The 20628-nt window shown below is 40.3% G+C and overlaps 1 protein-coding gene across 1 annotated transcript in view; it reads left to right on the forward strand.

The window, feature by feature from the left end:
- The window catches only part of plpp4 (phospholipid phosphatase 4), a 109475-nt gene continuing 88847 nt past the window's right edge, over positions 1–20628 (forward strand). Inside the window, exon 1 of the mRNA XM_013134201.3 lies at positions 1–425. Within this exon, the coding sequence (XP_012989655.1) occupies positions 337–425 (89 nt within the window). The 5' untranslated portion in view covers positions 1–336. The remainder of the gene's footprint in view (positions 426–20628) is intronic.

Raw genomic sequence — 20628 nt, forward strand, 5'->3', positions numbered from 1 at the left:
CGACCGATCTTTTCCATCTCTAACCTGATTGTTCGATTTTTGATGGAACAGACGAAGGAGACTTGTGCAATAAAAGAGCAGCATTCATCTGTTGAGTTGCAACAACGCAGCATTTTTGGACGGTGGAGCTAGACCAGAAAAAAGGGGGAGGGAGATTTCGTTTCAGGTGACTGAGTCGCGACAGATGTACACGGCATGTGTGGACAAGCGAACTGTTTCCTGAAGCGCCTGACACCGAATTAGCTCCATTCAATAGCTGGAATATTTTACAGAGTGAGCACAAGTAACTTATCAATCCCTCTTATTATTTGTACTTGGCGGATTGTCTCAAGAATCATGAATATGTCTCCCCCAGACCGGAGGAAAAACATACGAGAGTTGGCTTTGGAGATTGGCATTCGAGTTCTGCTCTTTGGAGTTTTTGTGTAAGTACACCAGCCATTTTCTAGAGGGCACTATAGGAGTGTGATATTATTACGGACACTGTTGGTAAGTTAGTTAGGATATATTACCGGGCTCACCTCATTCAACTTGTCAACTAACAATCAAGCCCTTGTACTAAATATGTGAATTAGGTTGGTCTGATTCTACTGCGTAGAGTGCCTGATGAGAGGTTTGAGAAAAACGGACATTATTTTGTGACGAAAAAACTGATAAAAACGTATTTAATAGCATCCTTAATAGCTACATTTTCTAATGAGTTGTCTAATGCTTCCAACCACTGCTTTACTTCCCGAGCTTTTGAAAGTGCTGAGTATATACGAGATCATTTCTGATCTATCCGTTTTTGGATTTATGACAGTAAACAAGGACAACAATTCATGGCCATTTAGCTGCTCACAACAGGCTAGACTAACAAGGATGTAGCTTCTACAAAACAAGCTAGACTAAGAAGGCTTGTCATCTACACAATGTACAAACATTTCCTCAACTGCTCAAAGACCAGTTATGATCGCACACATTTCTTAAGCAATTGTTTACAGTTCACATTGTAAATTAGTAGACTGTGATTTAGAACATGTAGAACTGAAAATATCATAGCTATCACTTCATTAATACTATAAATAATTGTTTGGTTGAACCAGCGATTGCGTTACGGAGGCGACATCCCATTGCGCTTGAGCGTATGTAATGATGCTGAAAGGACAGCTCTGTCCTCCTGTTTCTGCACTGAGAGCCTGTTTCCAGTGCCCTCACAACATTGCTTTCTCTACATTGTTTCCGGCAAGAGACTGTTAACAGGTTGCTTTAGGTTTGTTAATTAGTTGCATTGGTTTTCATCATGTTGTAACAACAGAGTTTGGCTTAGTGTGTGTTTGTGTGAGCAAGTCAGTGATTGAGAGATCTAGGTCTAACAAGTCCTCACAAAGATATTAAAACCTGACCAATTGGTCCCCACAAGGGATTATAGACGATCCCTACTTTGAAAAATGCTATTTCCTTTTGTTTTGAGATAAAATGTACAATGTGGGTTAATGTTAGAGTTTGGGTTAGTATTAGGTTTAAGCATTACAGGGTTGGGGTTAGGTTTAGGGGATTGGGAACTTGGGTTTTTGGTTTCCTGGTCCCACTAAAACAGTGATTCCCTACCTTTTTCAATTACTGTAACACCAACAGAATTTTGCTCTGCTGTAAGTAACCTTGAAGTACCCCCTCATGTTAATTTTACTGGTAAGCTTATGGTGTCATTGGTATTCTCATGTACCCCCTGTTGATAGGTCAAGTACCCCCAGGGGTCCTAGTACCCCTGGTTTGGAACCACTGAACAAAAAATATAGAAGAGCAATTGTTTGTGTCTTTATGCGTGAGAGAGAGTCCTGTTCTTTCTGCAGATGTAAAGACCGACAAAGATCCTCATGCATTCAGTGGTCTTCATTACTTGTCTGACACACTTAGAAGACAGTGATTGACTTGACTTAGCAGATGGATAAACTGTTGTATTTCCAGGGGAAGTAACCGCAAGTAGCACTTTGAGGTAAATTGAATCCTTTTGATAATGAAAAAATTAAAAATTAAGGAGAAAATGCCATGTTAAAAGAAGTACTAGAATGTACTTGTCAACTGGACCTACTGAAAAAAATTGGTCCACATCTCATCTTGTTGATGATTTTCTGCTCCAGACTATCCCATCGGTTAGCGTTCTGACTCACCTGGCAGTGACCGTCTGTCTTTCAGGCAGAAATTAAATGAGCTGATTTCAGGACTGAAGAGTATAGCCTAAACACTACATTTGTCGCTCGGTCCTATCATTAATCTATGTCCTCTGTGGCAGCTAGCATCGCTCCATGACTATGTCTCAAATAGCACCTCGTTCTCTGTTTATGCACAACTTTTGACTAACAGTGTGGGGTCAAAACTAAGGGACTATGTATATGTGCTGTCATCCTGAACACTTGGTCAACATGTCCAAATATAAAAGCCCCATCTACCAGATGCTACAGTGCCTGGGGCTAAATGAGCAACATTCGGTGGAGGAGAAAAAATGTAATAACTTGGCAATGTGATTAGGCAGGCTATTGCAAGTTCTGCTCAGGTTTTTCTGAAGAATGACAGCAGAAGTCGATGCCTGTTAGTTGAGTATTCAAGGTTGCGGGTAGAGAGCATCTGTGAGATGCACATCTGCAACTACTTATAACTTGTAGGTTGTGCTGTTGCGTGTCTGTGCATTTAATTATTTGTGTCAAACAGGCTGAATTTATTTTGGTGAAATGATCAATCGGCTATTGTTCCCAGTCAACATGGTCAAACGACTACATTAATTTTAATTGGGTGTGGTTGTAGTCCAAAATTGTATAATTCTAATAAATCACATTTTACAAGCCAATCCCTCTAAGTATTAAAGTAACAGAGACCCATTTCTTCTTTGTTGGAATTATTTCTTCTTTGTTGGAAGTATTTCTCTGAGTACATTATATTGAAAGCGTCTCGCATTCGAGAAATCAATAAAATTACATTCACAAACCAGTGATGGAACGCTAAGGGAAGTCTGCTTTGTGCTTCTTTTTTGGTGGAATCCTGGTATTAAAGTGTTGTTGTGACAACCCTCAGAATTAGTGCATTGAAACTATGAATTAGTGCACTAAGGTTTATTGTATAAGGGGGCAATTTACGAGGGAGTCTCTGATGGATCACCTCTGCAGTACAAGCCAGCAGGCGCAAAAAGTCAATGATTCAGTTCATCATTTATTTACTGTATGAGGCACAAGGAAAGCTGACATGCATATTGATCACATGAGATAGGGCAAATAGTTTCAGAAGAGCTGCCCTTTTAAAGTTGTCTCTTCTCACTGTGGCGTGGCCAGATTCCATGTGTATGGTGGGAGAGACTTATCATAGCCTAGGTAGAAAACCTGGATCCAAACAGTTATTTTTTTTTTTTTCGGAGAGAAAAATGACTTAAGACTTAAAGCCACAAATGAGACATGGCAGGTGTTCTCGCTGTCAGCGGCTGTGTAATGGAGAGTGTATCTCCTGTAAGCTGGTGGTGTAATGCAATTACTTAAAACTGGCAGTAATTGCAGTATAAAGAACAACCTCCATATAAAGGGTTCACACTCTGGCCTTAAATATCAAACCATCAACATCTTAGGTTGAGGCTGAACCAAGAAGCCATGTGAGAGTAGATTTCTGCATCCACACTCAACCCGACCCCTCCAAGTCAGAGAGATGCAAGGACCTGCCATGATGAGTGCCCAGGGTGCTATCCGGATTATCTGCCTTGCTCTGGGCAAGAGACAGAAGTACTATAAGATGCTGTAACTGCTAATTCACCTCATGGTTCAATGCCCATGTGCCGATTCGTATTTCAATGCCCATGTGCTTATTTGTTCAGTTCGGAGCACATCTCTAGAGCAGGTGAATTGGAGAAGCACGTCTTAGTTTTGCTTTATAAAATTTTCAGGCCAACAGGTCAAGCAATAAAACTGAAATGAAATCAACAAGGCAACTGGTAAAACGAATCATCACTCTGAGTTAGTAGAGTTGTTGAAGAAGAACAAACTGTTTGCTAACTGGAAATTTCTACTGGTGTAGTAGATGTCGGACTGGTCTTGACTGTTATTTTAATATGCATCAATGGACCTTGAAAGGAAATAAAATGTTTTTGTCAGGGTTAGGGCTAGAATTAAACAAAACAACACAACATGTTTGATTAGTCATCACACATTCCAGTTTTTTATTTATTTTGTATATTAAATAGATATTACATTTACAATGATTTAATTAATTTATATAAAAAAGTATAATTCTTGCCATGATCATTAGCGAAATGCATCCAAATTGAATTCTCATGAAGTTATATATGGTTTTACTCTAAAAAACAAAACACTTAATTAGCAAAATCCAGGGTGACGGGTTGATAGAGACTTACCTAACAGACAAACTGCTGAAATCCAAATAAATGGGGCTTCCTCCAAATTATATTTTTGGGGTGTGCATATTTATACAACCATGTCATTGACAGTTGTTTATTTTTCACATTTTCTTCAGAGAAATTATAATTTTCCATTTTAGTTACAAAGTCTTTTTAAATCTGAAAAGATGACCTAATTTGTTTTTGAATTCAGCCTTTACATAAAAAAAAACAATAAGGGTGGTAAAACGTTTCATATTGCCTATGTACACTGATGTATGGAGATTGGCGTAGCTGATTAGCAGTTCACTGATAGGATGTCTCTTGATGTGGATAGGATAGTCCTGTTTAGTCTTGACAGATGGCTGGATACCGAGCGCCATAGTATGGTGTAAAAAATGTTTAGTCAGCACTGTTCTGGATGTATTGGAGCTTCTGAAGACTCTTGTATGATTTATTTCCACATGTTTTGCCCTGGGATTCAATCAGTTACCGGTCAGGTTCTCTAGTCTAGTTGTTAGGCTACCTGCTTCCTGCCAGTGGTAGGAAGGAAGGTGGTAGGAAGTGTAGATTCTGTAAGAGAATATATTACGATAAAAATAATATTTTGGGTGTTTTTAAAAATGATGTATAGTGTATGTATAAATAAATAATAATAGGTAATGCCGAATGTGGTCCCGAAACACTGCGAGAGCATACTGTCATTGCACCACCCATGTAGTTTTGGGGATACGAAAATATATTTTTGGGGGTTTTACTTGTAGACTAATAGCTTATCTTGACAAATACAGACCACAATTATAAAGTAGGGCTGTCCCTGCTCAATACTCATCTAAGTTGGAAAGCTATTCAATTTGAAACAATCATTATGCTCATTATGATGAGTGGTCAAAATGAAGTCCCTTAAAAGTGGTCAAACTGTATCCTTTAAATGTGGCACAGAGAATAAAATTTTTGCTGGACCGTGTAAGCAGAGATGGCCAAGAAGAGCAAATGTCTCTTAATGAGCGAGTGACTGACTGACTGACTACCCCTTGTTAAATTGTGTATATGGTAGAGATGCGGCCTTCCACGCAAGCAACCAGTGTTCGAGTTTTGTCGCATACATAACAAGTTACGCATTAGAATTAATTCAGGATAGACAAAAACGTAGCTGGCTACAACCTTCAGTAGCTATGTTACAGTAAGCTCAAAACTGTTTCTGGTGGATTTTCAAAGTACACACACATGCCTGCTTTTTGGGGTAATTGCCATTCAGTTCATAGATGCTATTTGTGGTGGAATTCAACTTAATAAGGAACATTATTCAGTTTAACACAATGATTAATGGTGTCTAGCTAAATATTCAAACTTGGCGTGATGTTAATGCTTGACAAAATGATCTAATGTCGAGACACAATTTTCTGATGAGGTAGTGGGTCCCAATCAGTCCTAATACTGGCATACTAGCTTACTATATACAAAACAGTATCAACTTCACCATCATCTGCGAAGTACGTACTTGTAGTATGTAGTATACGATTTGAGATTCAGACAATGCTTTTGATTTCCTCGTAGTTCACATAGTGTAGTGGGTAGCTATTCAACTGTTATTGTATGGATGACCATCTACAGTAATATTTGTACAAGAGTACACTTTAGTTCCGTTAATAAACGTTCTGTTGCCCGCGTTATTTCAGCAAAAATGTAATGGCTGGGATAAGCCTATACGGAGGTGGACTGACTACCAGCAAGCCCTGTGGGATAATCGCTGACCTTTAGTGTTTTGATCCCGGTTCGATTCTCCTCTCAGGGTACTTGATTAGGAGCACTCCCTTTAAGAGTGTGCTCCTAATCCTAGCTCATTACCTGTATAAAAGACACCTGGGAGACAAATACTTATTTCACTCATTAAAATGCAAATCACTTTGTAAAATGTTTGACATGTGTTATTCTGTCTTTCACTGTTCAAATAAACCTACGATTAAAATTATAGACAGATAATTTCTTTGTCAGTGGGCAAACTTACAAAATAAGCAGGGGATCAAAAACTTTTTTATCTCACTGTATATCCACCCGGTAATACCATGAATCTCATATATTTATGAGAATAATTGTATCACATGACCCTTTTATGCTAAACTAGGCTTGCCTGGTTCCTTTTCTGGTTTTACAGACATTACTGAACTGCTTTGCTCCACCAGAAGGAGAGATTAAATAAAACATTGTTGATGTCAATTAAAAACCAAAAGCATTAATTTAATAGATTTATGAAAATATTTAAGGAAATATTTTGTCTTCCACAATGGGAAATCGGCTGCATTACTTTGATGGTTCTAGCTTTGGAAACCCTCTGCGGACCATGGCTTTTGCTCTGTGATGCAACTAAGAAAATGTCAAGAAATGTCAAGAACAGCTGAACTTTATTTGTGATTAATCAGAGTCACTTTAAATGGTGGCAGGTGTGTAATGACTTCTATTTAACATGAATTTGAATGTGATTGGTGAATTCTGAACACAGCCTCATCCCCAGTTATAAGAGTGTGTGCACACTTATGCAACCAGGTTATTGGGATATATTTTTTTTTCCCCTCAAAGATTTCAGTTTATTTTTCAATTGACTTGTTGACGTTATAGGTCACATTAAAGGTGGAAAAAGTTTGCGAAATTATTTAACGTTGTCTCATTCTTTTGCTTCACAAGAACATGGCATTTTAACAGGGGTGTGTAGACTTTTTATATCCACTGTATATATCCAGTCATTACTTTTCACAAGTAATTTTACTTTGTCATATTCCATCTTCCAAATGCTGTGCATAGACAATACATTCATAATAATTTCATTGGGATGAAGAGACCTGCCAAGAAAGAATTCCACTTTTTTTCACCAGCTCAATAAAATGCATCCATGCATCCATCCATCCATCATCTTCCGCTTATCCGGGGCCGGGTCGCGGGGGCAGCAGTCTAAGCAGGGATGCCCAGAGTTCCCTCTCCCCAGACACTTCCTCTAGCTCTTCCGGGGGGACACCGAGGCGTTCCCAGGCCTGCCGGGAGACATAGTCCCTCCAGCGTGTCCTAGGTCTTCCCCGGGGTCTCCTCCCGGTGGGACGGGACCGGAACACCTTCCCAGGAAGGCGTTCCGGAGGCATCCGAAACAGATGCCCAAGCCACATCAGCTGACCCCTCTCGATGTGGAGGAGCAGCGGCTCTACTCTGAGCTCCTCCCGGGTGACCGAGCTTCTCACCCTATCTCTAAGGGATCGCCCGGCCACCCTGCGGAGAAAGCTCATTTCGGCCGCCTGTATCCGGGATCTTGTCCTTTCGGTCATGACCCAAAGCTCATGACCATAGGTGAGAGTAGGAACGTAGATTGACTGGTAAATCGAGAGCTTCGCCTTGCGGCTCAGCTCTTTCTTCACCACGACAGACCGATACATCGACTGCATTACTGCAGAAGCTGCACCGATCCGTCTGTCAATCTCCCGTTCCATCCTTCCCTCACTCGTGAACAAGACCCCTAGATACTTAAACTCCTCCACTTGAGGCAGGCACTCTCCACCAACCTGAAGTGGGCAAGCCACCCTTTTCCGACTGAGGACCATGGCCTCGGATTTGGAGGTACTGATTTTCATCCCCACCGCTTCACACTCGGCTGCAAACCGTCCCAGTGCATGCTGAAGGTCCTGGTTAGAAGGGGCCAACACGACAACATCATCTGCAAAGAGCAGAGACGAAATTGTGTGGTCCCCAAACCTGACACCCTCCGGCCTCTGGCTGCGCCTAGAAATTCTGTCCATCAAAATTACGAACAGAACCGGCGACAAAGGGCAGCCCTGCCGGAGTCCAACATGCACTGGGAACAAGTCTGACTTACTGCTGGCAATGCGGACCAAGCTCCTGCTTCGGTTGTACAGGGACCTGACAGCCCTTAGCAAAGGACCCAGGACCCCATATTCCCCAAGCACCCTCCACAAGATGCCGCGAGGGACACAGTCGAATGCCTTCTCCAAATCCACAAAACACATGTGGATTGGTTGGGCAAACTCCCATGAACCCTCCAACACCCCGTAGAGGGTATAGAGCTAGTCCAGTGTTCCACGGCCCGGACGGAAACCACACTGTTCCTCCTGAATCCGATGTTCTACTATCGGCCGTATTCTCCTCTCCAGAACCCTGGCATAGACTTTCCCGGGGAAGTGTGATCCATCCATGCATGCCCATCTAAATTACTGCAGCGCCCTTCTATCTTCACAAACTGAATGCTGTAGTCCTAACAAAAACAGAAAATGTCTTTCTATTAAATGTTTCATTGTCGTTTAATCGTTAATGTTTTCTTTTCTAACTCTTTGCTCGGGGTGCATGATCCCTCCTATCCACCCATCCTAGCTCCTGGTTACCTCTCCGATATTTTACTTGGCCTGCCACTTCTGGCCTTAACAAGAACAGTGCCTGTGGTCTTCCATTTCCACACTACAGGTGCTGGTCATAAAATTAGAATATAATCAAAAAGTTGATTTATTTCAGTAATTCCATTCAAAAAGTGAAACTTGTATATTATATTCATTCATTACACACAGACTGATATATTTCAAAACTTTATTTATTTTAATTGTGATGATTATAACTGACAACTAATGAAAATCCCAAATTCAGTATCTCAAATTAGAATATGACTTAAGACCAATACAACATTTTTTTTTTTGAAATGTTGGCCAACTGAAAAGAATGAACATGAAAAGTATGAGCATGTACAGCACTCAATACTTAGTTGGGGCTCCTTTTGCCTGAATTACTGCAGCAATGCAGCGTGGCATGGAGTCGATCAGTCTGTGGCACTGCTCAGGTGTTATGATCAATCAAATCAATCAATCAAATTTATTTATAAAGCCCTTTTTACAACAGCAGTTGTCACAAAGTGCTTTACAGAGACACCCGGCCTTAAACCCCAAGGAGCAAACAACAGTAGTGTTGAATTTCAGTGGCTAGGAAAAACTCCCTAAGGTCGAATTTTAGGAAGAAACCTAGAGAGGACCCAGGCTCAGAGGGGTGACCAGTCCTCTTCTGGCTGTGCCGGGTGAGATATTAAGAGTCCAATTGGAATAATAAATACATTTCTCTGGGCTAAATCCAGAGTCTATTTGAATTTAGACTAGGTCAGAAGTATAACCAGGTGGACAAGGACAGGGACAGCAATGGGCCCCCCAAACCAGGTAATCCGCAGGTGTGGACCAGGACCTCATCTCCTTCTAATGAGAGCCCAGTTTGCTCTGATAGTGGCCTTTAGCTCTTCTGCATTGTTGGGTTTTGCGTATCGCATCTTCCTCTTCACAATACCCCATAGATTTTCTATAGGGTTACGGTCAGGCGAGTTTGCTGGCCAATTAGGAACAGGGATACCATGGTCCTTAAACCAGGTACTGGTAGCTTTGGCACTGTGTGCAGATGCCATGTCTTGTTGGAAAATGAAATCTGCATCTCCATAAAGTTGGTCAGCAGCTGGAAACATGAAGTGCTCTAAAACTTCCTGGTAGATGGCTGCGTTGACTTTGGACCTCAGAAAACACAGTGGACCAACACCAGCAGATGACATGGCACCCCAAACCATCACTGACTGTGGAAACTTTACACTGGACTTCAAGCAACATGGATTCTGTGCCTCTCCTCTCTTCCTCCAGACTCTGGGACCTTGATTTCCAAAGGAAATGCAAAATTTACTTTCATCAGAGAACATAACTCAACAGCAGTCCAGTCCTTTTTGTCTTTAGCCCGGGCGAGACGCTTCTGAAGCTGTGACTTGTTCAAGAGTGGCTTGACACAAGGAATTGGACAGCTGAAACCCGTGTCTTGCATACGTCTGTGCGTGGTGGTTCTTGAAGCACTGACTCCAGCTGCAGTCCACTCTTTGTGAATCTCCCCCACATTTTTGAATGGGTTTTGTTTCCCAATCCTCTCCAGAGTGCAGTAATCCCTATTGCTTGTACACTTTTTTCTACCACATCTTTTCCTTCCCTTCACCTCTCTATTAATGTGCTTGGACACAGAGCTCTGTGAACAGCCAGCCTCTTTAGGTATGACCTTTTGTGTCTTGCCCTCCAAGGTGTCAATGGTCTTCTTTTGGACAGCTGTCAAGTCAGCAGTCTTCACCATGATTGCATTGCCTACAGAACTAGACTGAGAGACCATTTAAAGGCCTTTGCAGGTGTTTTGGGTTATTTAGCTGTTTAGAGTGTGGCACCAGGTGTCTTCAATATTGAACCTTTTCACAATATTCAAATTTTTTGAGATACTGAATTTGGGGTTTTCATTAGTTGTCAGTTATAATCATCAAAATTAAAAGAAATAAACACTTGAAATATATCAGTCTGTGTGGAATGAATATATACATGATACAAGTTTCACTTTTTGAATGGAATTACTGAAATAAATCAACTTTTTGATGATATTCTAATTTTATGACCAGCACCTGTATGTTCCTCACAGTGGACACTGAAAGCTTACATCTGTGCGAGAGGTTTTTGTAGCCTTCCCTTAAACCTTAATGTTGAATAATCTTTGTTTTCAGGTCATTTGAGTGTTTTTTTGAGGCCCCCATGTTGCTACTCTTCAGCAACAACTTGTAATTGGCCACCTTAAATACATTTTCTCATGATTGGATCCACTTGTCTATGAAGTTCAAGGCTTAATGAGCTCACCAAACCAATTGTGTGTTCCAATTAATCAGTGCTAAGTAGCTACAGGTATTCAAATCAACAACATTTTTGAATAGCCTATTTATATATACACACACACACACACACCTATAAACAGCTCCGGAAATCCACTTTTAATATCCACTGTATGTTTGGAGATGGGTCAACAAGGCCTATAGTGAACAGAATACCTATGTAATATGATCCGCAACCAAGTGAGCGATTAAATGGAAGTTGATGCCTTTTGCCTTGGCATGACCCCTTATTATTTTGCTGGCAATGCAAAAGCAGAGTACATTAACTTCCAAATAAGGGTCAAAGGTCAAGTTTGAGTTTAAGATTTCTATGTAGATAAATAACTGCGTTAATAAACAAAGAATTGATGCATTTCCAATATTCTCAGTTCTACACTCTGGCGAGTTAAGGTATTTTGCCTTTGTTTGCTCTAGGTGTCACTTGAATTTCTTCCCTATTGGGGAGGGCTGCACCTGCAAAAGTTTGGGGTCACAACTTCTTTTGTTTGTTAAAATAACTTCAAATTTATCAGAAATACAGTGTAGACTTTATTGTTGCTGGAAACAGCTGATTCCTCATGGAATATTTACATAGGCATACAAAGGTCTGTTATCAGCAACAACTCCTGCGTTCCAATGGCACGTTGTGTTTGTTAATCTAAATCTAGAATTTTTAAAAGCTATGTGATCATTAGAAAACCCTTTTGCAATTATGTTGGCGCAGCTGAAAACTGTTGTGCTGATTAAAGAAGCAATACAAATTCCCTTTCGAGTAGTTGAGTATGTAAAGCACCAGCAATTTTGGGTTCGATTACAGGCTCAAAATGTCCAGAAACTAAAAACTTTATTCTGAAACTGATCAGTCTATTTTTGTTCTGGGAAATGAAGGCTGTTCCAATGTGAGAAATTGTCAAGAAATTGAAGATCTCGTACATCATTGTGTATTAATCTAATTATATATCTTCAACTTGCCTTGTTCAACTCCCTGGTGAGCTCATAATTCACTTATTTATTAGTGGCACAAACCAAGATAATATTTTTTAAAGTCATGTGAACAAAAGTATTTGAGCTTATTTGAAATGGCAAAGTTAAACAGTCATATTTATATAACAGATATGAGTTGGGACGGTTCAATAATTAAATGTTAAATCAATCTTTGAAAGCCTCTTTTACAACGGAACTATATCTAAATCCAAAATGGTTTTCAAGCAGGATAAGAAGAGAGGCTCATCCAGTGTTTAAATGGGGGGGTCTTAGCTGTGGTACAGATTCAAATGTGTCATTTAAAATGGATAGATTATTGAACATTGTTTAAAACCTCTACTTTTTAAATGAAACCATACAGAGTTGGTTACAGTTCCAGTTCTATCCTCCAGAAGACCTAGATCGGTTATTACTGCAAATAAAATGGCAAAACTTAAATACACTAATCAAAGGTAAACACATATTCATATATATTTTTTTATATATATATATATATATATATATATACACATACATATATATATATATATATATATATATATATATGTGTACAGTGGGGAGAACAAGTATTTGATACACTGCCAATTTTGCAGGTTTTCCCACTTACAAAAGCATGTAGCATGTCTGTAATCATAGGTACTCTTCAACTGTGAGTGACGGAACCTAAAACTAAATTACTGCAGCGCCCTTCTATCTTCACAAACTGAATGCTGTAGTCCTAACAAAAACAGAAAATGTCTTTCTATTAATTGTTTCATTGATTTTTAAGTAATTAATTTGCATTTTATAAGTATTTGATATATCAGAAAAGTAGAACTTAATATTTGGTACAGAAACCTTTGTTTGCAGTTACAGAGATCATACGTTTCATGTCATTCTTGACCAGGTTTGCACACACTGCAGCAGGGATTTTGGCCCACTCCTCCATACAGACCTTCTCCAGATCCTGCAGGTTTTGGGGCTGTCGCTGGGCAATATAGACTTTCATCTCCCTCCAAAGATTTTCTATTGGGTTCAGGTCTGGAGACTGGCTAGGCCACTCCAGGACCTTGAGATGCTTCTTACGGAGACACTCCTTAGTTGCCCTGGCTGTGTGTTTCGGGTCGTTGTTATGCTGGAAGACCCAGCCACGACCCATCTTCAATGCTCTTACTGAGGGAAGGAGGTTGTTGGCCAAGATCTTGCGATACATGGCCCCATCCATCCTCCCCTCAATACGGTGCAGTTGCCCTGTCCCCTTTGCAGAAAAGCATCCCCAAAGAATGATGTTTCCACCTCCATGCTTCACGGTTGGGATAGTGTTCTTGGAGTTGTACTCATCCTTCTTCTTCCTCCAAACACGGGGGACCTTGCGTGCCCTGCATGATTTTAATCCATGACGGCGTGGAGAGGTTTTGTCTCATCAGACCACATGACCTTCTCCCATTCCCCCTCTGGATCATCCAGTTGGTCATTGGCAAACTTCAGACGGGCCTGGACATGCGCTGGCTTGAGCAGGGGGACCTTGCGTGCGTTGCAGGATTTTTATCCATGATGGCGTAGTGTGTTACTAATGGTTTTCTTTGAGACTGTGGTCCCAGCTCTCTTCAGGTCATTGACCAGGTCCTGCCCTTGTAGTTCTGGGCTGATCCCTCACCTTCCTCATGATCATTGATGCCCCACGAGGTGAGATCTTGCATGAAGCCCCAGACCGAGGGAGATTGACTGTCATCTTGAACTTCTTCCATTTTCTAATAATTGCGCCAACAGTTGTTGCCTTCTCACCAAGCTGCTTGCCTATTGTCCTGTAGCCCATCCTATCCTTGTGCAGGCCTACAATTGTATACCTGATGTCCTTACACAGCTCTCTGGTCTTGGTCATTGTGGAGAGGTTGGAGTCTGTCTGATTGAGTGTGTGGACAGGTGTCTTTTATACAGGTAACGAGTTCAATACAGGTAATGAGTGGAGAACAGAAGGGCTTCTTAAAGAAAAAGTAACAGGTCTGTGAGAGACGGAATTCTTACTAGTTGGTAGGTGATCAAATAGTTCTGTCATGCAATAAAAGGCTAATTAATTACTTAAAAATCATACAATGTGCTTTTCTGGATTTTTGTTTTAGATTCCGTCTCTCACAGTTGAAGAGTACCTATGATAAAAATCTGACGTCTACATGCTTTGTAAGTAGGAAAACTTGGCAGTGTATCCAATAATTGTTCTCCCCACTGTATGTGTGTATATATATATATATATATATATATATATATATGTATATATAGGAACGTTATCACGTTTGTTGAAGCGATAACTAGTACAGATGGCTTTCTTGCACCTCATTTAGGTATATGGAGAGTCAATCAATCAATCAATCAATCAGTCATGTTCAGTTCAAAAGTGTAATCAGATCATTGATACCCTGCTACACGAATGGAAGCCAAAATTAAACTAAACAGACTTGAATTTTCCAGTGTTCTACCTATTAAAAAGCATGCATATTTAAAAATGTCCCATTACAACCAGTATAAACCATAATATGCATCTTTTCTATTTAAGGGCAAAAGGTTTTACAGCTACAATTCAGGACGTCAAGAAATATTCTTGATGTCCCACTTCTACGGCAAAGGGTGTATAGAATTTGTTCCTTCCAGTTGAAACTATTGTATAATAATATTCCAACAAAAGAAATTCTCAATATATGGGGAAGTTGGCACTGTGCAGTGTCACAATGAAATACAATCAGTGGAACATCTGTTCTGGTAGCATCCGGTGGCGACAGACTTCTGGAATCAAATTCACAATTGATTGTTGGGTCATGGTATCCATTAAAAAGAACTTACAGAGAATACTGATTCACGTTTAAAAACATGATGGGAAATCAATCGAGAATATCGTTATAATATGGTCATTCTCTTGGGTAAAACATTCATCTTTAAGGTTACATAAGATGAGAACATTCACTAGAAGGTTTCTAATATTTTGTAAAGCAGCATAACAGGACAGAGAGATATATTGCCGGGGAAAATGACTAAAAGGTTGTGTACTAAGAAAGATGTTTAAACCTCTGGAATTTGGTGGAATTGGGGGTGGACATGAGTTGGGGGTTGGGGTCACTTTTGGTTGTTAGGCTTTGTCGCGTGAGGATGGGTTTGGGCAAGAGGTCCATTTCGCCCTGTCAGTTTAGGTGAGGTGTTTGTGTGTATGTCGGAATTCAAACCTGGGTATGCCATCTGGGTATGTAAGCATAAGTGAGCTTAGCTATGTGTTTTTAAATGGATGGTAATGGCCATAGCATTCGGGTCACTGGAGGTCAAGGATAGATGGAACTTGCATCAAATGACACAACTTTGTGGAAGAGGTTTCCCTAAGGATTCACAGGGAAAACATGGTGTTTGCAATTACTTTTTGAAAAATGTTTTATTGTGCAGATGGTACCTTCTCCTACAGTCCCTTATACTGGGCTTGGAATGCTTGGCTAAAGACAAGTAAGATCCCACCTTTGAAACTGAGACTACCTAAGACAGGCACCGCCGTGCATCTGGCCATATCATACTTCTATAGGTATGCACACACACAAGTACATAGTGATGAGTTAAGAAGACAATGAATATAATTAAATATATAAATGAGGACGAACACTGCTCTGCAGGCCAGTAATGGCTGAGGGAACTAAGGTACAGGCTTATTTATGCAGACTTACAGTATATTCCCCCTTGAGTCTGATATACCACCAATTCGCAGCCCGGGTTCTGGGTCCCATTGCCTACTGCAAATCAGTGCTGTGGTCGGGCACTGTCTATAATAGTTTTTGGTTTGATTATGGGTGTGTGTATGTGGGGGTATAGGTGTGTGAACATTTAAAAAAAACAAAAAAACATTTAAATGGCAGTTTATAACCACTTTGAGTGTTTCTTTCTGTGTTTCATAACACTTACACTGGGTTCTACATTCAAAAAACTTCTAAATTATAGATGTCCAGTTGGGTACAAAACTTTTCATGATTTCATTGCACATTCAAACACAAAACAAAGGAAGGAAGAAAAATTACAGAACCAATTAAAAAAGATGATTAATTATTTTGTTGTTTCCCAGTGATCATTAGAAGAGAGATACTTTGGTGCAATTTTTCGTGTTGATGGCATAATCCAAAGAAAACAAGTGAGACATCAGAAACATACCAATTAGTGTGAGTGTAGCGGTGAGTGGGTGTGGAGGAGCTTTCATGTTTTCAATCAATTAACACATTCACATAGTGCTGATTCTCACAGGCAGAAGTCCGATTCATACTGTATTTTCCAGTGGTGTTTTCAGTTTACTGGTAACTTAGCTCATGTGGCCTATTGGAGTCATTCACATTCAGTGGTGTACAGTGCAGTTCTCTCAATTTGGATGTTTTGCTCAATAACTTATTTATTGTGAGAAATACAAGAAATACTTTTCTGGAAGTAGATTCTTCACTTGAAGAAATGAGGAAATGTAGAGTTATTGCTGTTTACCGTGAGACATTTCTTACTGTCACTAACATTTTCTTTGTTACTCTCCTCAAATGGTAATCATGCCTCACTTGGAGGTGGGTAACATCACACCTCAATACCTCAGCAATGAAAAATGAAATCTCCATATGACAATAATAGAAATTGCACCAAGACAGAATTGCTGTCCTGGTACAGGGTACCAATAAGCAGATGGGTCTCCAATGATAATGACAGTGGTACTTTGTGTCGGAGAATAAACTGCTTGAGACAATTGCTGCTATCACACTCAGACTGGTCTGTGTTCCCAGTGCAGGAGTAGGTCTGTGCTAAACCAGTAGGTCTGTGCTAAACCAAGGACAGTATTTTAACCAACAGTGTTACATTCATTGACCCACACAGAGGTTACATTGGCCATATTTGTAGCCTTTTAAAGAAAAAGTAGCAATAACAGCGTAGAACTTCTACAACTGATATAAACATGATCTGATCTGGAAATATGTCACTTAATCTGGAAATATGTCACTTAATTTAATAATCTGCACACGCTTCTTACTCTATGCTAGCTGTACCTTTATGCCTTTCCATACACATATCTCAGTGACTGGATGTAACACAGCATTTTAGAACCATCGTTAGGAGCATTAACGCCATTGTCTAACACAGGAGGAAATGATCAATATCTACAATTGTAGATTCGTAAATTATTCATGGTTGTATCATTTTAAAACTAGCTATGGTGTTCTGTGCAACAGTGACTTTGACACTAAAGCTAGCATAAATTGATAATTATGCCAGAGCATTTCCTAAGTCAACAACTCAGTCATAACTACTTCATATAAAATGAAAGGGATAGGGCTCAACTTTGCAACTGTGAGGTTCTGTTTTGTTCAGTTTGGATGTTGCTTTTGTTCTTGAAAGAAGCATGTTCTGTTTGTTTTCCCCCCCTTTGTTCCTAAATGCAGCCTGTCCTTGTCCTTAACGCTTTCATCAGTGTGTTGTTTGCCCCCTCGTTATGTCCCTATTCAAGTTTCTCCTGCCCTAGTAGGTTTTGTCAGTCATTGTTGCATGTTATTGTTATCGTGGTGCATCAAGCCTGTTTGGAAATAAATACCCGTTTGTTCCACCTCCCCAGAGCCTGTGTCCTGCAACCTCCTCAGATCATGACAGCAGCACAAACATAGACATATTCCTCCAACACTCACTAGCTACTGTTTTAGAAGTTGGTAACTGCTTGCTAAAGATATTACAGGTTTTATTGAAGCCATCTATCTGTCTTACAAGCTAGACATATTAACAGTATTACCTTGCTAAAGATCTAACTGAAACACATTGTCATTTCTATATGCTTTTTAGAGGAACACAGTGCTTACCTCAATCAGTTAGCTAGCCCTGCCTATGGGGCTGCGTAGCTGCAGACTGGTCAGAGTGCCCATGATGACCCCTTTCCACCGTTGAAATTACCTACAATGGACATGCGAACATCAGAACTGGACCTTGGAGGACTGGAAGAAGGTTGCGTGGTCTGATTAGTCTTGTTTTCTTTTACATCACATGGACGGCCATGTACATGTGCGCCGTTTACCTGGGGAAGTGAAGGCATCAAGATGAACTTTGCCAAGATGACAAGCCTGTGGAGGGAGTGTGATGCTATGGTCAATGTTCTGCTGCCACCGCCCTCAACATTGTTGCAAACCAGGGTGCACCCCTTCATGGCAATGCTATTCCCTGACGGCAGTGGCCTCTTTCATCAGGATAATGTGCCCTGCCACACTGCACACATTGATTGGGAATGATATAAGGAACATATTGAAGAGTTCAAGGTGTTGCCCTGGCCTCCAAGTTCCCCAGATCTCAATCCCACGGAAATTAAACTGAACATCAGGAAGTGAGTACGTTACCTACATGGACATGGTCTGTAGAAAAGAGATGCGTCTAAGCCTGATGGCTTGACCCACACCACGGCTTCCACTGTGGTGAAGTGACGAGATCTTACTGCACGACTTGGCCCATCTGTTTCCCAGTGTTTCCAGCTATTTCTCTGGCTGGTAATGGGCTTCTGCAACCCACCACTGTTTCTTCAGGTGATTTGTATAATGTGAGTTCCTCCTTCACTAGAATCCTGCTGTTGTTTTGCATTTAAATGGCTGCTTACTGAAGGGTAAAAGCGCTGGATGTTGTATTTCAAGTCGAAAATGTGTGACTCAATGTGTTTATTTTGTGTCATTATTTATTCATCATTATTAATTTTTATTGAACAAAACACTAACAAGATGATAATGAAAATGGGTAAAACGATAATGTAAATGATAGTACTAGATGAACACGTTAAAGGCACAATTGCCAAAGTGAATTATTAGCAACGCCATTGTGTAACGTTAGAAAATATAAAAAATAAATTGGTAGCTCACCTACCATGGCAACTGCATGTCCCTTACCGTATAAAATATTCTTAATTATTATTGCATATGTGACTCAATGTCAAAAGGTCAAGAGATGAGATAGGAAGTATAATTAGGTGAATGGATGAACCATATAATTTTGTGTTTTAAGTAACTGAATAGGATCTCACTAGCATTTTAACCTGAAGCAGGATGGACTGCTAAAAAAGATGGCTTCAAGTTAGGTTATTGAAAAACCTTATTAATGCATGTACTTGCCATACCGCCTTTCTGAAAAAAATGATCCGACCTTTTAAACTGAAAGCACATTTTCTAAACTTAGTTAGCTAGAGGTGAACAAACACATTCACTTATCTCAGACAATAAAGAACGGCTTCCTTCTAAAACACACCTTAGATCAGTAAAAATGACTCAACTGCTCGCTGGCGGCTCTGACAGAAAAAGCCTAAGGAAAGAGACACATCAAGTGTCAGTGCTTCCGGGGAGACAATGGGATAAAACTGTTTGAAAATTAGGTCTCAGAGTTTGTGTTTTGAAGTTGATTCTGCGTGTTTGTCTATCTGGAAATTTGAATTATGCAGCTCTTTGTGCTCCAGTTCAGGAAAATCTATTTACAGGAGTCTGTCTCTAGTGCCAAGTCATCTGTGTGTATTGTTCTGCTTTTTCCAGAAAGGATAGATAAAATATTGTTCTGCCTTTGACGGGGACAGGGAAAGAGGCCTATTGGTATTGTCAAGGTTTTTAACATGTTTTTCTCCTATTCTTGCTCCATGTTGTCCAGTGCTGTTGATGACAGATTGGCTGTGACTGCCGTGCGGATGTCACTTTTCTTCAACAGGGGTAATCTTGTTCTGTTTGGCTGCAGGCAATGTAAGCATGCTCTCTCTGCAGCCCTATGACTGGCAGCAATTTTGTGTCTCTAATTACCTGAAATCTTAAGGAGATTCAGGCTGCGAGTATTATTATTCCAATTTATGGTTAAAAAATGCAAAAATAGTAAGAATGGTCTCTCTATAGTTACATTGGCTATGTGTAGACAACAGGCTTGACATCAGGCAGTTAGATCAACTCCCATAATAATGACAAGTCTTATGGACATAGCAATAACAGCTGTGTGCTGCACGTATTAACAGTGACAATTGAATTCTTGGAAAATGACTGAAAATGGCAGCCATTTTTCCAAAGGCTATCTGCTACTGTAAACCTTTGTTTTGCTCTTTAGAGTTGTTGGGTGAGTTGAGGGCGATGGGTCTATTAACGCTCATATTTTTAGCTAATTATCACAACATTATTATTGTTTTCTTCACCTTGATGATCTGATCTTTTAGGTCTTTTAGCATCATGTGTCCTGTAAGCGTTTGTCATATTATGTATGTTGGCTAGCCAAACCGAGGGCCTTTGGACACAAACTGTGTCTTCATAGGACACAAACTGTGCCAGACTAGGGAGTCCTGCTGGGTATTGCCTAAGAGCAATTTGAGGCCGCTGTTTCTGATAAGCGAGGTGGAATCGAAGTGTTAAAGGAGTATGGTTGAAATGGGAAAGTGTGGAGGCAGTTTTGGCTACAAGAGGCGAACAGACAAATGCAAAGATAGGGCAAAGAAATGTAGTGGGGCAATAAAGAGGTATGTGGAATGAAGAGAAAGATCTAGAAAAATAAAAAGAGACAGATGGGCGGGCTGACGGGTGGACGGACGGACGGCAGATAGAGAGACAGACAGAGAGGTCGACAGGGAAGTGGAGAGATGTCCTTGATATGA

Source organism: Esox lucius, chromosome 6, assembly GCF_011004845.1.
Source record: "Esox lucius isolate fEsoLuc1 chromosome 6, fEsoLuc1.pri, whole genome shotgun sequence".
NCBI lineage: Eukaryota > Metazoa > Chordata > Actinopteri > Esociformes > Esocidae > Esox > Esox lucius.